Source organism: Balaenoptera borealis (assembly GCF_965194805.1).
Source record: "Balaenoptera borealis genome assembly, chromosome: 5".
Lineage (NCBI taxonomy): Eukaryota > Metazoa > Chordata > Mammalia > Artiodactyla > Balaenopteridae > Balaenoptera > Balaenoptera borealis.
The window spans coordinates 94,285,038-94,304,255 of NC_138862.1; the positions used below are offsets into that span (position 1 = coordinate 94,285,038).

A 19,218-nucleotide genomic window follows, 5' to 3' on the forward strand; every position below is an offset into this window, starting at 1 on the left:
CTTGTTGACAGTGGCCATTTCAAAGCGATTTTATTTTTTTAAATGGAGATCTCAGCCTTTTTTTTTTTAAATAAATTTATTTATTTATTTATTTATGTTTGGCTGCGTTGGGTCTTTGTTGCTGGTTGCAGGCTTTCTCTAGTTGTGGTGAGCAGGGGCTACTCTTCGTTGCAGTGCGTGGGCTTCTCATTGCGGTGGCTTCTCTTGTTGCGGAGCACGGGCTCTAGGCACGCGGTCTCAGTAGTTGCGCCTTGCGGGCTCCAGAGCACAGGCTCAGTAGTTGTGGCGCACAGGCTTAGTTGCTCCACAGCATGTGGGATCTTCCCGGATCAGGGATCGAACCCGTGTCCCCTGCATTGGCAGGTGGATTCTTAACCACTGTGCCACCAGGCAGGTCCCCAAGATCTTATTTTGATTAATGGATTGTAGCTATTGTGATTGCAACACTTAGATTTTTTTCACCTTTCTAATCATATAGAAGCTGTATTCATTTCCTAGGGCTGCCACAATGAAGCAGCACAAATAGAAATGTGTTGTCTTGCAGTTCTGGAGGCTAGCAGTCAAAAACCAAGGAGTCGGCAGGGCCTTGCACTCCCTGAAGCCTGTAGTTTGGACCCTCCTTGCCTCTTGCTAGCTTCTAGTGGTTTGGGATTCCTAGGCTTGCAGTTGTATAACCCTCATATGTTTTGTTTTCCCTGTTTGTCTTAAGTTTCAGTTTCATTTTGATTCTTTTTTCCAGTAAGCAAAACTCAGACTCCACGCCCCACCCACTTCTCCTCTCACGCCAACCATAAGCTGCTGCCTCGTTCACTCTGTGGCAGTTAGACTCTGACAGGACCATGGCCCTGATGCAGGCTCCAGGGGGCCCCAGCCCTGGGCAGACCTGCGCACTGATCCTCATCTTCACGGTGCTCCTGCAGGCCCTCTGTGTGGCCGTGACTTACGTGTACTTCACCAACGAGCTGAAGCAGGTCAGTACAATGCACACGCTCTCTGACAGAGGCTCTTGGCAACCCTCCGGTTAACTGCCTTTATTGGCTCCTCTGGGAAGACTTTACAGAGGAAGAGAATCCTCTCTTTCTCTGCCTGGGGACCCTAACTGCGAATGCACATCATTACTGAGGACTTTGCAAAAGTGAATTGAAGGGACGATGTGCACAAAGTGCAGTTACAGAACTGGCTCCACCAGTTACTAGCAGATGCGGGCAGCAAAACTCCTGAGGTAGTTTTGTCTTCAACAGAATGTTATAATATTAACAGCTGCCGTTCATTGAGTGCTTTCTGCTTAATGCTTTATAGTTCTTGGCTCAAATTCTTGGGAGTGAGAGGAGCTGCATCAGGGCAGGACTGTGTCTGCTTTTGCTTTCTGTGACACCTCTAGCTGCTGGCACAGAGCTCCCACCTAGTAGGTGTTCATTAAACACTTGTTGAAAGAATAACCAACCTTCACCACTGTACTGCCAGGACACAGGGAGTAGGGCAGAGTTGAGGCTTAACCCAAAGCCAGGCTCTAAACCACTTGTAATAATGCTCTTTTGTGTTCCAAATGTGGCTAATTCCAGTGGATTTTGAATGCAAAATTACTGAAAATAAGCCAACCCCAGCTTTTGGCTTTCTGTGTATATATTTTTTTTAATTTAATTTTTTTTATTGGAGCATAGTTGATTTACAATGTTGTGTTCGTTTCTGCTGTATGGCAAAGTGAGTCAGTTACACATAGACATATATCCACTCTTTTTTTTTTTTTAGGGTTCACAAATCTTTCTTTAATGACTCTTTAAAAGATAGCAAAACTGGTTCTACTCAAATAGAATGATATCCACTCTTAAAATTGTTTTTAATTTTTATTTTTTTTAAAAGATTTTTTTGATATGGACCATTTTTAAAGTCTTTATTGAACTTGTTACAATATTGCTTCTGTTTTATGTTTTGGTTTTTTGGCCACAAGGCATGTGGGATCTTAGCCCCCTGACCAGGGATTGAACCCTCACCCCCTGCATTGGAAGGCAAAGTCTTAATCAGTGGACCACCAGGGAAGTCTCTATCCACTCTTTTTTAGATTTCTATTCCCATATAGGTCATTATAGAGTATAGAATAGAGTTCCCTGTGCTATTCAGCAGGTTCTTATTAGTTATCTATTTTATATACAGTAGTGTGTATATGTCAATCCCAGTCTCCCAATTTATCCCTCCCCCCCACTCCCCCCGACTTGTTTTCTACATCTGTGACTCAACTTCTGTTTTGTAAATAGGTTCATTTGTACCATTTCTTTAGATTGTACATATAAGCAATATCATATGATATTTGTCTTTCTCTGTCTGACTTACTTCACTCAGTAAGACAATCTCTAGGTCCATCCATGTCACTGCAAATGGCGTTATTTTGTTAGTTTTTATGGCTGAGTAATATTCCATTGTATACAGTACCACATCTTCTTTATCTGTTCCTCCATCGATGGACATTTAGGTTGCTTGCATGTCCTGGCTATTGTAAATAGTGCTGCAATGAACATTGGGGTGCATGTATCCTTTCAAATTATGGTTTTCTCCAGATATATGCCCAGGAGTGGGATTGCTGGATCATATGGTAGCTCTATTTTCAATTTTTTAAGGAACATCCATACTGTTCTCCATAGTGGCTATATCAATTTACATTCCCACCAACAGTATAGGAGTTTCTGTGTATATTTTGACTAATTGTATATTGTATAGTAGGGAACTTTGAGCTGGAAGGAAGTTTGGACACCCCTCATTGTATAGATGAGACCAGAGACTGCCAGAGAAATGACTTATCCGAGCTCAGGCAGAAATTTGGAAGCAGAGCTGGACCCAGCTCTGCTCATGGGGAATGCTCCTCCCATCACAGCAGGGTGTCAGTAGGGTTAACCTATCTCCCCCTTGTGCTGAACAGCACCCTGCTGCATGGTGGCAATGCAACATCAAATCTGTCAGCTGGGCAGGAAATGCAAGGCTAAGGGTCTTGGACAAATATAAAATAGTGTTTATCTGTTAAGGAAATAAATGCAGTTTGTACATCCTGTGGAGTATAAACTTGGCTCTCAACTGGTTGGGAATTTCCTTTGGAAATGAAGTGAAGAAAACAAGAGTCAACAAGTAACTATACAAATGATCACTACCATTCGATGGCCAGTAAAGTCAGCTTTGTTATAGGACAATTTCAAAGAGCTTGTATTTGTAAGAAAAAAAATCAACGTGATTATAATCATGCCTTTTAGTTCTATGTCTGCCCGAGAGACTGGAATGCTGCTGTGTTTCCCAGTTTGGAGCCAGCATGTCCTAAGTTTTGTTAACTTTGCAGTATAAATAGTGAGTCTGTGTCTCCATATACAAGAGGTTCCCTAAATTTGCTAACATTACAAGTTGGCCTCATTTTAAGACTGAATCAATTCGTTCTTTACTGATCTGAGTTATGCAATTGTCTGTGTATATGATCAAGTTCCTTTGAATTCTATAAAAATGGAAATTTCAAAGCTTAACATCTCCCCACTTGCACACATTTTTCCTGATTGCATGTTTATATGTTCACACTTCTGTATAGACATGCAGAAGAATATATTAATAGTATCAGAAAGAAGAGAATTAAGAGATATTGAGCAAAAACTGTTCCAGAAACTTTCAAAATACTGCCCTATTTAATCCTCATAACAATTCTATAAAGTAAATATAATTATCCCATTTTATAGATGAACAAACTAAGACTCAGGGAAGTTAGGTAAAAGGTGAAGCCCAATTTTGAACCCAGGCATTAAATAGGGACTCAGTAAATGGTAACCATTGTAATCAGCATTGAGAAGTCTCTTGGAGTTTGTCACCCTCTTCATTAGGAATTTATACAAGGGAAAATGAATCTGAATCTCTTTGGGTGACTGTGTAGAGTTTGGAAAAGCATATTCAACACAAGTATTAATTTCCTAAATCAGATCACAGGTTTCACTTTGGCAAGCAAAAATTTGCAGAAGATACAGTGGGCAAGGATTATAGGGAGCGTGGGTTGAGCCGGGCTGAGGGATGTTGGATTGGACCCTCACAATTAAGCCTGTAGACCTGTGAGCATGAACAATAAATATGGGCTTAGCCTCTAAAGTCTATGTCTCTGAGAAAGTTTTATGACAAGGGGACTACCTATTGCTGTGGCATTATAGATGGGGAAGACAAAGGAGAAGGAGACCCTTATCCGCTGATGTCCATAAATGATCCTTTATGCTATTTGTGGTTTGCAGAAACTGATTGTCAGGGACTAATGTCTGGGCAGCAGAGAGGGTCAGTGCTGCCACCTTGAAGTCTCTGAGCCAGCCAGCTAGCAAAGGACTCCTCCCTGCTGACTTCAAGCCCTGCCAAGGACTGGTTGGCCCTGGCCCAGACAGTCACACTGTTTGTGACGGCAACAGCAGCAGTTGAGTGGAATCCACTTCTCAGACCCAAGGGCAATAACCACCTCTCTCCTTCTAAAGGTGTCCAGATAAAAATAGCACACTCGTCCCCCTGCCCCCAACACCCAGATGTGGTTACCAAGAGAACAGCCCCAGCCCGAGAAGTGCTGTAGGAAATTCAACCTCAAAGTGTGAAAGGATGTGAAAAGGAAAGGGGGAGAGTGACATCATATTAATCATCATTAATCATTCTTGGAATAACCATAGCACCACCTTGCCCATGTGTCAGTTACCTGTGTTGGCCCAGGTCCGTAGAGGAAACTACTAAATATGAAACATGTGGGGGTGGGATGCAGGGTGGCTGGGGGCTTTCTGTTGTTCAGAAGTCAATATGGGTTGGCCAAAAATTTCGTTCAGGGTTTGCCGTTGAAAACCCCAAATGAACTTTTTGGCCAACCCAATATAAGCATAAAAATATCTAGAAGGAGAAATAAGTTGAGATCTTTAGAGGGTAGAATTATGGGTGCTTCTTTTTAATTTTTCTATATTTTATCAATTTTCTACAGCTAATGTTGTAAAAATATCTATGCTAGCCATATGATTTTCATACAGATCTAAAGAGCATGGCATTTTTGTACAGTCTTAAGAGAAAACAACCACCTGCAAAATTGCCCACACCCAGTCTGATCTCAACCCTGTAAAAAAAGAGATCATCCAAAGGTTAACTAGAAGGTGGAATGAGGGTGGATCAGAGGGTTTTATTTGTTTTACTTTTAGAAAAGTATTCTATAATTTTCTATATTTTCCAGGCTGCCTGTGTATCCTCAGCATCTTTAGGCTTCGTTCAATCTGGGTTAACAGTGGAGTCTCACTAGCTTGTCCGACTCCCTCCCACATCTACTTAGGACCTTAGTTTTCAAGGTTCTCCCTCCCCACCTCCTGAAAGTGTTTCTGGAAAATCTCCAGAGGGTCTCCAGAGGCCAGCAGTTGGTCGTGACCTGGGCTGGCCCCTGCTCTCTTCAACTCTCTCAAACTCCACTTGACTTCACAGGGGCTGTCAGCTACCCTGACTGCCTGATCCCAGCACCTCTCAACTCTGCCCTGTCCTGCCCCTAGCCTCAGCCTCCCGGACACTCAGCCCTTTCATGCTGAGACAGCTTCCAACTGCTGTGAAGTAAGATGACAAGTTGCTCCCTCCCTTCTGTGTCATGCACATTGTTTTGTCCCAACAGGTTACGGAAATTAGTTAAGCCTGTTTATTCAGTTTCATCAAGTCAACGCCTGGCCAAGGCATACTCAGTCCTGCTGGGCTGGGCCATGGCTAATAAAACTGTTCTTCCTGGAACTACCCTTAGGCCTTGTTGGTGAATCCAGCTCTTCTTCCCTGATCCTCCCCTCAGTTTGCTAGACATGCTCTTCTATTTCTAAATTGAGTTCCTTCCTTGGAAAGGCTTTTTAAGCTCACATAAATTGCAGATGAAAATTAATGTCTACAGTAGAAGAACATGGAGGTGGGTAGGATCAAAGGAATGGTGTCTAATTTCATCGCCAGTCATAACTCAGGTGGTCCCAGCTGTCACCCCCACTACATCTACTAGGCGAATGTTTTACTCTTGGCATTTTAAAAAGGAAGAAAGAAAATAAACATTTACTTAAAAGTAAATGAATGTTCTATGCCAGAGTGTGGGGAAGGAATTAATTAACTCAGGTTTGTCACTTTTATGCTTGAGAGACCTGATCAAATGTCCAAGGAACACATGGCCGACAGTACAGACCTGCATGATTCTGGCTGAAAGCTCTCGTAAATATTTAAGTTATTTTGATTTGGAATGAGATCATCTTTCTATAGGAGAGAGCAGATCATCGTTAAGTTTGATCTTTCCTTCAACCTTTGAAGTCCCCTAAGTTCAACTAACAGATTAAAATGGCTATTTTCCCATTTATTTCCCCAGAGAAAGGCAATTCAATGGATTTGTACAGAGAAATAACATCTCCTGAATCCCAGTTGTTAAAAATGAAAACAGGAAAAAGAAAAAAAATCTGACCTTGCATGAACATCCTGTTTTTCTTCGTAAGATTAATCAGTTGTCATTCTGGAGTGCTCTGGATGGTTTGGGGTGTGTGTGTGTGTGTGTGTGTGTAACATCAAGCACAGACTTTGTTGGCAATGATCTAGCCATTGTAAAGGTTTACCCTCAATCAGAAGAAGGGAGCAAACCTTCAAATGGTGTTTCGAGTCTCTGCAGGTAGATCCCTAGCTGGTGTGGACATTCAAACGTCTAGTGGCAATGTAGTCTGGATTCTGCCATCCAGAGGAGTAGAAATCCAACAATAACTAGAATCTACTAAGACAATCAAAGCTCAGATCAAGAAACAGAATATTACCTGCACCCTAAAGGCTTTGGCTAATTTTTTATTTAGGATCCTGGAATGTAAACAAACTCCACTGCCTACTTTGTACCTGGTGGCTTTCTAGCTGTAGGATGGGAATCACACTATGTCAGAGCTGGAAGGAACCTCAAAGATCACCACAGTGACCCAGCTCAAAATGCGGATGAAGAAGAGATGTCGAAGAGTAGAAGCAATTTGTTGAGGGACATAGGACTGCTCAAGGGCAGGGGCAGCAAAGGGCATTGTGACCCTGGATGCCTGGCCCATGCCTGTTTCCTTTCCACCACAACCAACTGCTTACCTTTATTCAAAGGACAAAGGACAACATGCTTACTCTTACTTCAGGCAATGAGCTTTTCCAAGGTGCTAAGACTTCTCTGAACCTGTCATCAGCTTCTGTTGTTCTAACTTGTGAATGAACAAAAAGAAAAAGCACTTGTGCATAATATTGTGTTACATTCATCTCAACCCAGATGCAGGACAAGTACTCCAAAAGTGGCATAGCCTGCTTCTTAAAGGACGATGACAGTTCTTGGGATGCCAGTGATGACGAGAGTATGATCAACCCCTGCTGGCATGTAAAGTGGCAACTCCGTCAGTTTGTTAGAAAGGTAAGTGAACCACGGGGTCCCTTTACCAGCAGGCATAGAAGGTCAGAGGAGAAGGAATATTTTAGATCAAGTCTAGAGTCCTTATTTTGTAAGGGAGGAAACAGAGTGTTTAAGTGATTGTCCCCAAATTCACTGAACTAGGAAAAGATGGGACAGCACAAACAGTGGGTCCTGATCGACTCCTGGTCTAGAGTTTATTCCTCTCCTCCAGAGAGCTCCTACATCTAGTCTAAACTTTTTATCTCACCTTGTGGAAACTGAGGCACGGACAGAGCCATGTGTTCAAGGTCACACAACAATAAAGGATGTGTGTGATTTCTTTTTTTATTCAGAAGACAAAAGAAACCAAATAATGGTGTTTTATATTCTTCCCACATTGTTGTTCTCTGTTGTTTTTTTCTTTGGTTTTTGTTTTCTTTTGCTTACGAACCCTTGTGTCGCCACATTGTCGTTCTCTGGAATTAAGTCTTTATTTATTTTTGTATGCATATAGAGATGAAGAAAGAGGAAAGGAAGAGGAAAGAAAGAGATACTTTGAGAAATTGAAGGTGATGATATCTCAATTCATAGTTAATAAATGACACGTTACAAAATATTATTTTCTGTTTGTGAAAGTTGCTTAAATAGGATCTCCAGCAGAAACTTTATGTTAGCTAACAGTTTATTTCACTAAATATGATTACTTAATTATACTTTCAGTGACAGGACATGTCAAATATAGTTTCTTCTCTCAGGCTGCTTCCTTATTTGTAAGATGGCATTAATAACATTTACCTTCTGCGTATGCGGAAAGGCCAGCTGTGAACACAAACATGAAAATTGTAAACTTCATTGTTTAAAAAAATTACTGGGGACATTCCCAGGGTAGGAGGAGGATGTGTTTTAAAGAAAAGATTGTAAGTCTATTGTCTGGTACTCAGTGTGCCCTTCCATAGAAACAGTGTTACGTCGGTGGTTAGGCTCTGATTTATAACCCTAAGCAGTCCTCGCGGTAAAGCCCAGCATCACCTGTGATGCTATTTCTATGAGAAATGAAATCAGACGTCCACCTGGTTGTCCTAGAAACACATCTACTCCACGGCTGCCCTGGAATCGTGGGCAGGACACCTGCCGCGCACAAGCTGTCCTGCAGCAGCTGGGACTCCATTGCCCCAAGTGAAAAACACCAGGAAAGACCCAGCGTTGGGGGAGTGTCCTGAGGAACCTGAGGAATGGGACCCCACGGTTCCTAGGATTAGAGGGAGGGTGGCAAACCCACTGGTGGCAGATGAGAGAAACTCAGAACTAGAGTAGAAATCTGGAGACCGAGGAGGGGGTGCTGGATGCTGGGCCTGGGAGTGGGGAGATGAGAGAAGCCGTATGGGTGGGTTTTACAGGTCCCTTTCCTGCTCTTCCCCCCTCCCTCCCATTCTCACATCCTGCCACTGACTAGAGAAGAGAGGGCACACAGCGGTGGATGAGAGTGTAGGAGGGGAAAAGAGTTCCCCATTTTTCCAGGCACCGTGAAGTGAACAGACAATTTCCCATAAATATCCTATGCCCATTATGTATATTATCTCCCTTAATCCTCAAACAGCTCTGTGAGGAAGGAATCATTATTATCTTCTTTTTAAAAAGAAAATAGATGAAGAAATTAAAGTAGTTCGTATCAGTTAAGTAACTTGAGTAAAGTTTCCCAGGGCTGCTAATGAACAGATTTGAATCCAGGCCATCTGACTGTACTATAATCTTTTTTTTTTTTCTTGGTGACACCGTGTTAAGGACCACACTGTAGGACTTACCCTTTTCCCTTTCCTCCTCCTCCTTTTTCCTTCCTTCCTTCCTTTCTGGCCCAGAATAAGAGTGAGAGAGCTAATGTGCTGAGCCCACCCCTTGCTTCCCTTCCCACATACCAGTGCCCATTGCCCTACAGGCAGCCCCCCATTATCCGGGGTCAGAGCTTTTGACAGAGGAAAAAGAAGAGGGCTTCTGATTTGGAGCGGGAGTACAGAGGAAGGGAGTTTCTGACAGTTGTGTAATTAACAAGTGATGGGAAAGGTGGGCAAGGATGGGCAAAGCCCCCAGGGGTGACAGAACTGAGTGGAGAGGCATTTAAAGCCATGGGTGAGTCACGTCAGGGTCGGCTCATTTAACAGAAAGGCTAGATTTCGTTCTTTTTTTTTTTTTTTTTTTAATTAATTAATTAATTAATTAATTTATTTATTTATTTTTGGCTGTGTTGGGTCTTCGTTTCTTTGCGAGGACTTTCTCTCTAGTTGCGGCAAGCGGGGGCCACTCTTCATCGCGGTGCGCGGGCCTCTCACTATCGCAGCCTCTCTTGTTGCGGAGCACAGGCTCCAGACGCGCAGGCTCAGTAATTGTGGCTCACGGGCCCAGTTGCTCCGCGGCATGTGGGATCTTCCCAGACCAGGGCTCGAACCCGTGTCCCCTGCATTGGCAGGCAGATTCTCAACCACTGCGCCACCAGGGAAGCCCTAGATTTCGTTCTTTATTACTGGTTTTCCCCACTGGTTAGCACAAAGAAAGTGATATGAAGTGTTTAGTAAGATATGGGAATTTGGTAAAATATCTTTATGTTGAGAATGTCTCAGCCACATTCTCAGAAATGAGAGAGTGACATGGTGCTACCAGGTCACCACTGGATGGGCTGCACACGTCTGTGGGCACCGTGAGACAGAGGGAGTGTGCCTTACACCTTGAGTCTTGGGTATGTCCGATAATTTAAAGCTCCTGGACTCTGACACAGTGCCTTTATACACGCATGCATGCAGCTACACACACAATGCACTGTACACACACATACATGCAGACACAGACAATGCACCTATACACTTGCATGCATGCAGACATACACAGACAATGCACTATATACACGCATACATGCAGACACACACAGACAATGCACTTATACACATGCATGCATGCAGACACACACAGACAATGCACTTATACACACGCATACATGCAGACACACACAGACAATGCACTTATACACACGCATGCATCAGACACACACACTCAGAAAGTGCGGTGACATGGCCACCGCATCCGTCAGCCACAGGGAGACCTGGGGAACATTAGGCTGACCTAACTTGGAGAAGGATGACTCCTTGCTCCTGTCTGCTCCAGGTGTGGCCTTTCAAAGACTTCATCCAGAAACACAAGTCTCCCAGACAGAGGACCATCCTTCCATCAACAGTAGGGACAGCTGCCTCCATATTCATCCCAGCTCCCACCCTGCCCCACACACTCTACGCTTGGACAACTTAAAGATGCCTAGGTTGATATCTTAGGTGGAAATTTTCTGTTAGACATCAGCAAGAAGAGCCACAGACATTCTATAGTCAGTCTAAATGTTTAGGGAAATTAACAAGCTTTATTCAATACTATTTGCAGATCATTTTGAGAACCTATGAGGAAACCATTCCTTCAATTCCAGGTAGTATTCTTTTTGTTGTTATTTTAATTTTCTACTGTCAACCTTGTGATAGGGTGAATAGCTCTCCATACTCTTTCTCTCTGCTCCCATCCACACATCCCACCTCTGACCACTGCTCAGTGTCTCAAGCTGCTTGATTCTATTTCCCTCTTTGCATTGGCAGCTAGAAAGCTCAGAAGCAAATCTGTGACCCACCTATGGTCTGAACTTCGTTTCATCTGAATTTTATTCTTCCAACGTGGATTTTCCTTTCACCTCAACTTCTTCGATTCTTTATTTTTACCTTCTAATGTGGGTAACTTTCTGGAGCATAGCTGGAAAAAAAGGGCTCCAAAGTTACCCATCTTCTCTGCTTCTGACCACCCCTAGGCTCTAAGCCTTTCTTTATGCAAAGCCTCCTGCTCCATCATCTCTTTCCCAACAATCCGTCTACCCACCCGAAATCCTCATCCTGCAGTCCCCACACCTTGGCTCTCTCCGCTGATGGTCACCAGCCTGCTCTGGACCCACAACCGCCTTCATTGTTATTGCCCAGGCCAGTTTCTCTAGTCCTCCAACTGGCTTCTTCCATTTCTGGATTTTCACGTAACCACATCCTTCTCACCCTCCATCCTCATCACCTACTCATCACCTCTCAGAGGGAACTTCCCTGACCAACTTTCTAAGTAAGTTCACCCACATCCTATTTTTTCTATCACACTTATCTTGTTCATTTCCTTTGATTGATATATATATAAATCAAAGGAAAATATATAAATATTCTCTGTGTTCTGTCTGATTCCCTACTAGATTAAAGATCCACAAAGACAGAAAACATGCCTCTTTCTCGCACCTCTCTATTCCTAGACTTAACTGTACACCTCAAGCCTAGTAGATTCTCTCTTATCCCCCAGGTCCTTACCTGCACCACCTTCGGTGTGTGTGTTCATGTGCATGTGTGTGTGTGTATTTTGACTGAGATGAAATTCACATAACATACAACTAACCATTTTGAAGCGCACAATTTGGTGGCTGTTAGTACATTCACATTGTTGTGCCACCATCCCTCTCCACACAGAAAGTTCTTAATACATATTTTTTAAATCAATACATAAGTAAATACAACTGATGAATTAAATTTACCGCTGCTTTGCATTTGGCTCACCATAGCCCCATTTTCCCCTGTTAATAATCATACCAGCCTGCATACGTGTACCAGAGACTTACAGTCCTGGGGTACACCAGCCTGGCAGAGAAGAATCAGTTTTTTAATAGATATTTTATTAATGATGTCTTCCTAATTTTCAGCTATCCTTTTCCATTACAATAAGCTTCCTCATCACTTGACAATCCCCACCATCCTTTATTAAATGGGCTTTATTAAATACGAAGGCAAGACCTGGTCCCAGGGTCTAAGCATTCTTTCTGGTCATTTCCCCGAAGGCAAAAGCAGTAGTAGGAATGTTGAACACTACTTCTCTTCTAATGAGGAACACCAGATCCATGGTCTACCGTAGATGCATGTACTATTTTCAGTGTTGGAAGAAAAATATTCTTTTTTATTCATCCCAGTGGGGCATAGAAATCATATACTCCTCAGTATACCAGGATGTATCCATGACACCCAAATATACATATTCACAGACTTCTTTTCCAGGAGCTGTTTGCTATAGCCAGTAGGAAATGTCCTCTCTTCAGAATTTGCTTTTAAAGTTAGGCTTTCCCATATCCTTGCAATGACCTCAAATGCAAGATATTTGTAACTGGATTCCATTACTGAATATTTTAAAATAAAGTGTTACGGTCTAGGGGCAGTTAAGGCATTATGAATTATTTATCAGTGGTGGTTAAAAGTAAATGGACACATCAACCTTGAAAACTGAGCATTCTGAGACTAACATGTAATTGACTGTACTTCCCCGTGCTGTGTTTGGTCTTCAGTATCGTGCACACACCCACCTATCCTGAATAAGTAACAACACCAAATAGATGGAGAGACTCGTTAGCATTCCTTCCTCACCTATGAAATTTTATCACCTCCTTTCAGTTTCTTCTACTACTAGCCTAGATTAAAGCTTCCTGCTCTCAGACCTGATCAATTACAGCCGTCTGCTAACTCGCCAATCTCCAGCCCTCTCACCTTCTACCCATCAAACCTTACTATGAGGTAGTTTAGCCTAAAGCACAACACATATCTTTTTGCTTCCCTGATCAAAACCTTCCAGAGTCTTCCCATGTCTGTAAAACTTCAAATCTCTTAGTCTAACATTCAAATCCTCTATAGTTTAAATCCTCATTCAAGCCTGAAACTGAACTCCTCTGACGCCTGTGTCCCAGGAATGCTTTGTGCATCCTGCCTTGGGGACACTATTCTAGATCTCTGGGAATGCCCTTTTCCCATTGCTGTGGGTCCCAAGCCTCCCCAGCCCCACCCATTTCAGAGAACTGTCCTGCCCCTCAAATGCTTTCTTGCATTCATTTGTTTATAGTTCTTTCTCCAACTTCCTAGAAGAGTGTCAGGCATAGATGTGATGGGCACTTTGGTTTGCTGGAGTAAGTGAATGAAAGGGCCTTAGTCCAAACCCTCCCCTTACCTCAGCTCTCCAACAGATAGGAATCTTTCCCTCCCCTGAACAACCATCACCCTTCATTTCTATTTCTTATAGGTTAATTTTCACTTTCTAATTTGTGTCTTCCCTAAAAACTGCAAGTCCCTTGAGGGCTCAGTCAGTGTAATCAGTGATTCATCTTTGAAGTCCCTGTGGAGCACTGCCTTGTCCCTGGACGTATTTGCTTGATGAAAATGTATAATTTATCTCAACAACCAGCGTAAACATCCTGGGAAGTTTGAGCTGATTTTTTAAAAGAGTAGTTTGTTGAATTTGTAGTCTTTCCATCTGCTCCAAAGCACTTCGGATGGTGGTCAATAAAAGTTATTTATTATGATCTAGTGAATCAATGATTTTTATGCTCATATACTGGTTATCATGACCATTATGTCATTTCATATTCCCTTGGGGTGGTGAGGGAAATGACTGTTGGATACCAGTTTGTAGCAGCTCTGGACAATTGTTTTCACTGCTACTCCTTTAGAGTAGGTAGTATCTAGCAGGGAGGAAAAAATAATTGAGATGATAAAAATTGGTATCACTCTGTTTCTATATATAACTCAAAGTGGAAATTTGCCAGTACCTGGTTATTAGTGCACTTTAAATGCCTCAGCAGGGATATTATAAGTCCACAGTTTTGTTGTTATTATTGTAGTTTAGGAAAAGGGTCAGAATCTTCACTTTGTTATATTCTAGTTGAACCTTGCCCCTGAGATGTCAATAAATTTTAGCCCAAGTTACTGCTTATCCTTCCCATCCAAAGTACTTTTCAAATTCAACATAGGCGGAAGTAGACTGATTATAATACTAAAATGTAAATTGGTTTTATGAAAACCCATATAATCAACTTTGGGAGCCCAGTGTGCCTACAATGCTTGATTGATAAGAGCTGTGAACAGCAATGTATCTGAGACATGTTTGACAAGTGCTGATGATTCTTTGTCATTTCTCTTTTAGAAAAGCAACAAAATATTCCTCACCTAGAAAGAGAAAAAGGTCCTCGGAGGGTAGCTGCTCACATAACTGGGACCAATCGGAGAAGCACATTCTCAGCTCTAAGTAAGAGAAACAATGAATATATGGTTTAAAAGAAGGGAATGGAAGAATTTGTTCCAAATAATTTATTCTTTTAACTTGTATCGGAAATGTTTATATGGCTATCTACAAAATGCTCAGTAGTAATCAAGTCTCAGATTGACTCTTTTCAGAAGCAAGATTACAAGATGAATAGCTTAGTTACTGCCCTGGCATAACTGGCTTCAAGAAAATTCTGAAGTGGAAGTGGGAGAACTTTGAGTTTCCCATGCCCCCATTTTTGTTTTTCTTCTTCTTTATTTTTTTAAAGTAATTTCTCTCTCTTTCATCAAATCTTTCTCCTCTTCAAAGGTTCTAAATCAGTCATCTACTTTCCCCATGAGTCACCAAGCCCTCCCAGTGGCATTTGTATTAGGTTGAACCATAAAAAGTTGGCCAATATTTGACCACTTTGCACTTACAGAAATGTCAATTTCATATGGTTTAACCAAATAGGTTAAGCCTAATTATTAACTGTAGAACAGGTGTCCATATACTGCTGTGGTTAGTGCATGGGTCTTGCAATCTAAATACCCACATTGGAATCCCAGCTACTCCTTACCTAGTTCTTTGTTTTGAGCAAATTACTTAATACAATCAAGCTTCATTTTCTTCATATACAAAGTAGAGATAATCTTTAACTCATAAAACAGTGAAGATTAATGCAAAATGCTGTTGCATTGCAAGTACTCAATAAGTAGTGCTTTTATTATTGTAAAAAGTTTTGTCCCAGGTTAAAGAAATTTCAGGCATCAGTTAATGAATGAAAAGGTTGTTGGGTTTTTTTGTTGGTTGGTTGGTTTTTGTTTGTTTTTTTCTGGGCAGTTGCCTTCATGGTATTCCTGAACTCATGTTTTGTAAATCGTTGACATGTTCTGCCTATGAGTGAGATCGTTATTTCACTATTCCTGTTTACTATTCATCAATTAATATGATAGTTGTTTTCAACTCTTGAAAAACTCAATTTTGCATCAATCATGGAGATGAGCCCAAAGTTTAAAAGAATATCATATCTTAGTAAGGCCCACCTTCATTCAGAGTCTTCGGGATTTAAAGGTCCAAAGATCTTTAAATCTGGGCTCTTTTTGCCAAACCTTGTACCCTGTCTTATTGGACTAGAAATGCCTTCTGCTTGGATGGTGCTTTTGACACTGGGTTAGAGAAAGACCAAGGAGGAATCCAAAAAGACCTAAAAGAATAGCAGGAATTTATGAGCTCTAAGCTTGAGGAAATAGATATGTTTCTTTTGGTTTCCTTCTACATTGTTGATCTGAGCTCACCAGCACAGGAAAGGAGGCAGGGGCTCTGGACAGAAATTCTTCGCAGGAGTAAAGATTGCCATCTTAGTGAACCATTCCCATGATACTATTCAGAGTAGATGAGATACAAAAAAGTAAGGGACTTCCAACAGATCACAGTGATAAGGGAGCCTCCAGATTTCTATATGACTAGAATTTAGAATCCTTGGAAGATTGAAGGAGCAAGAAGTTTTATAATAGATTAAAATTCTTTACAATCCCAACCAAAGCATTGGCTAGCCACAGCTATTGGGAAACTTCTTGTTTTGCTACAAGCTAACTTTATTTTTCTCTAAACTTCATCCCAGGCTCCAAGAATGAAAAAGCTTTGGGCCAGAAAATAAATTCCTGGGAGTCGTCAAGAAAAGGACATTCATTCTTGAATAATTTGCACTTGAGGAATGGAGAGCTGGTTATCCACCAAACAGGGTTTTATTACATCTATTCCCAAACATACTTTCGATTTCAGGAAACTGAGGCGGTTTTGGGAACAGTTTCAACAGAAGAGAACAGAAAGAAAAACAAACAAATGGTACAATATATTTACAAATGCACAGGCTATCCTGACCCCATACTGCTGATGAAAAGTGCTAGAAATAGTTGTTGGTCTAAAGATTCAGAATATGGACTCTATTCCATCTATCAAGGTGGAATATTTGAGCTTAAGGAAAATGATCGAATTTTTGTCTCTGTAACTAATGAGCAATTGATTGACATGGACCAAGAAGCCAGTTTTTTCGGGGCCTTTTTAATTGGCTAAATGATCTGCAAAGAAAAAACAGTGCCCCCAGAGAGACCTTTCACTTTTCAGAGTGATATACTGTGAAAAGACTGCAAAAGAGCTGACAAAATAAGGCAGCCTGAGCAGAGCAGCCTCAATCACAAGATTCTACAACACAAGCTTTTTTGGTATCTCTGAAAAGTGACCAACTTATTCCAAGAAAGAGAAACTGACAAAAGACCTTCTGGGACTCTACCTGATATCAGCTTGCTAGCAGAAATCTAGAAGGTTCTCAGTTTACAAACATTTGTGTAGCAATTAACATCTTCTGCCTTAACCGTCTACTCTTGCGAAGATACCAGAACACTGAAAGGTCACGGTCAGGGTATGCAGTGTGCCAGGGGAGTTGGTGCAGTGTGGGGCCTTGTGGGAGTTGTCCTGTACCCTCGTACTCTTGGAAATAAGAAAATTCCATTCGAAACCGTATCATTTCACTAAACAAATTAAAGTTATGTTTAGTGAACAAGGAACTATTTTCGGTTGGCCAAAAAGTTCGTTTGGGTTTTTACGTAATCGTATGTAAACACTCTAACGAACTTTTTGGCCATCCCGATATTTCTGAATGGCATGTGCTTTTCACTCCCAAAAGTCAGGCTGACCGAAAGCACTGAAGATATTTTTGATAAAAGACTCTAAAATGAATGATAAGCTAATCAGAAATCGGGAATTTGGCCCCTTGTGAGCAGGAGAACTGGGAAAGTGGGAAAAAAAAAAGAACTGTTTGATAACGTAACTTAGGGATGGGCAAGAATTAATTATGACTCTATATTTTTATACTAAAATTTTAAAATGTGTTTCTTTTTCAATAAAAATGACATGTTAAAATATGTAGTTTTTGTGTATCTCGTACTTCTGTTTTATAGTAGCAAGATTACTAATGATGGGGAAAAGGACTTCTAATCTCTTTTTCATGGTATCCTTTATCTGACATGTCTTACAGGAGAAAGAAAGAAACTGCTCACTTTTTATATAATGTGATTAAAATATATCAGTCCTTTCCTTTATAGTTAATGCTTTTGTTATAAGTTGAATTGTGTCCCCACAAAAGATATGTAGAAGTCCTCCTCCCCAGTACCACAGAATGTGACCTTATTTGGAAAGAAGTTTGTTGCAGATATAATTAGTAAAGATGAGGTCATAGTGGAATATGCTGGGTCCTTAATATTGTATAATGTGACTGGTGTCCTCATTATTTAAAGAAGGAAATTTGGAAACAGAAACAGAGACCCACAGGGAGAACTCCATGTGGCAACAGAGGCAGAGATTGGAGTGAGGGAGTTGCAAGCAAGGAGCTCCAAGGATTGACGGCCTTCGTCAGAAGCTCAGGAGACAAGAAAAGATTCTACCCAGAGCCTCAGAAATCTACTGACACCTTGACTTTGGACTCCTGGCCTCAAGAACTGTGAGAGAATAAATTTCTGTTGTTGAAAGCCACCCAGTCTTTGGCACTTTGGTTCAGCAGCCCGAGGAAGCTAATACAGCTTTGTACACTATGTTCAAGAAATCTTTTTTTACCCATGTCTCACAGATATCACCATCTATATTTTTTTTCTGAAATCTTTAAATTTGGCCTTTCATAGTTTGATAGTGTGATTCAACTGTAATTTAATTCATGTGTGATGAGCTAGGGATGGAATTTTATCTTTTACCATATCAGGGACCAGTTGTCCAGCACTGTTCATTGGCTAGTCCACTCTTTCCCCACTGATTTTAAGGTTTAATATCATATACCAACATCCCAGGGGGTCTGTTTCTGTGCTCACTTTCTTTTCCTATTGGCCTGGTTGTCCGTCCTTGCACCCATACCATCCATTTTTTAAAAGTTGTGATAAAATATAAATAACATAAGATTTACCATTTAACCATTTCTGAGTGTACAATTCAGTGGCATTAAGTACATTCACACTCTTGTGCAACCATCACCACTATTCATGTCCAGAACATTTCATTATCCCAAACTAAAACTTTGTAACCATTAAACAGTAAGTCCTAATTTTCCCTTCCTCCCACCCCTGGTAATCACCATACTACTTTCTTTATGAATTTGACTGTCTTATGTACCTCATGTAAATAGAATTATGCAATATCTGTTCTTTTATGTCTGGCTTATTTGACTTAGCATAATGTCTTCAAGGTTCAATCCATGTTGAAATATGTATCAGAATTTCATTTCTTTTTTTAAATTTTTTTAATTTAAGTATAGTTAATTTACAATGTTATGTTAATTTCTGCAGTTCATTTCTTTTTAAGGCTGAATAATATTGCATTGTTGGAAAATACATACCACATTGTGTTTATTCATTTATCTGTTGATTATACTCTGGCTTTAGTGGTTGCTATTTGCTTTTCTATAAATCTTGATGTCTTGTATGTATGTTCTCCTTCTTTAGTCCTCTGTTTCAAAATAGCATGGGCATTTTGGTTTTTAATTCACAAACTTTGTGCAACATAAGTATCTTTCATTATAACATTTTCAGGCAAAGTTTAGAAGGAAAAAAGTTACATCTGGCAGTTTAAATAAATATTCTGGGAAAAGCCTCAAATTACATTCCAAATACAATTGATACAGTGTCAGAACTACATATAAACTTTTTTTTTAATATAAATTAATTGTATTTATTTATTTTTGGCTGCGTTAGGTCTTC

General features: G+C 40.9%; 1 protein-coding gene across 2 annotated transcripts; it reads left to right on the forward strand.

Moving 5' to 3' along the window:
- The first annotated feature begins 778 nt into the window (after window positions 1-778).
- Window positions 779-18,943, forward strand: TNFSF10 (TNF superfamily member 10). 2 transcript variants are annotated; one of them, XM_082394231.1, is made up of 6 exons: window positions 779-971; window positions 7,256-7,393; window positions 10,790-10,832; window positions 14,378-14,479; window positions 16,101-16,324; window positions 17,773-18,943. In XM_082394231.1, the coding sequence occupies exons 1-6, from the start codon at window positions 840-842 to the stop codon at window positions 17,977-17,979; spliced, it is 846 nt and encodes a 281-aa protein (XP_082250357.1). In that variant the 5' UTR covers window positions 779-839; the 3' UTR covers window positions 17,980-18,943. The 2 variants fall into 2 exon arrangements, with proteins under 2 accessions (XP_082250357.1, XP_082250356.1); XM_082394230.1 differs by lacking the exon at window positions 17,773-18,943 and having other exon boundaries at window positions 784-971; window positions 16,101-17,404.
- Window positions 18,944-19,218: the final 275 nt, after the last annotated feature.

Coding starts and splice junctions, on each gene's coding strand:
- TNFSF10 (XM_082394230.1), top strand. CDS start 840: ATGGCCCTGATGCAGGCTCCAGGGGGCCCCAGCCCTGGGCAGACCTGC. Junction 7,394..10,789: donor TCCGTCAGTTTGTTAGAAAG/GTAAGTGAACCA, acceptor TACTATTTGCAG/ATCATTTTGAGAACCTATGA. Junction 10,833..14,377: donor AACCATTCCTTCAATTCCAG/GTAGTATTCTTT, acceptor TTTCTCTTTTAG/AAAAGCAACAAAATATTCCT.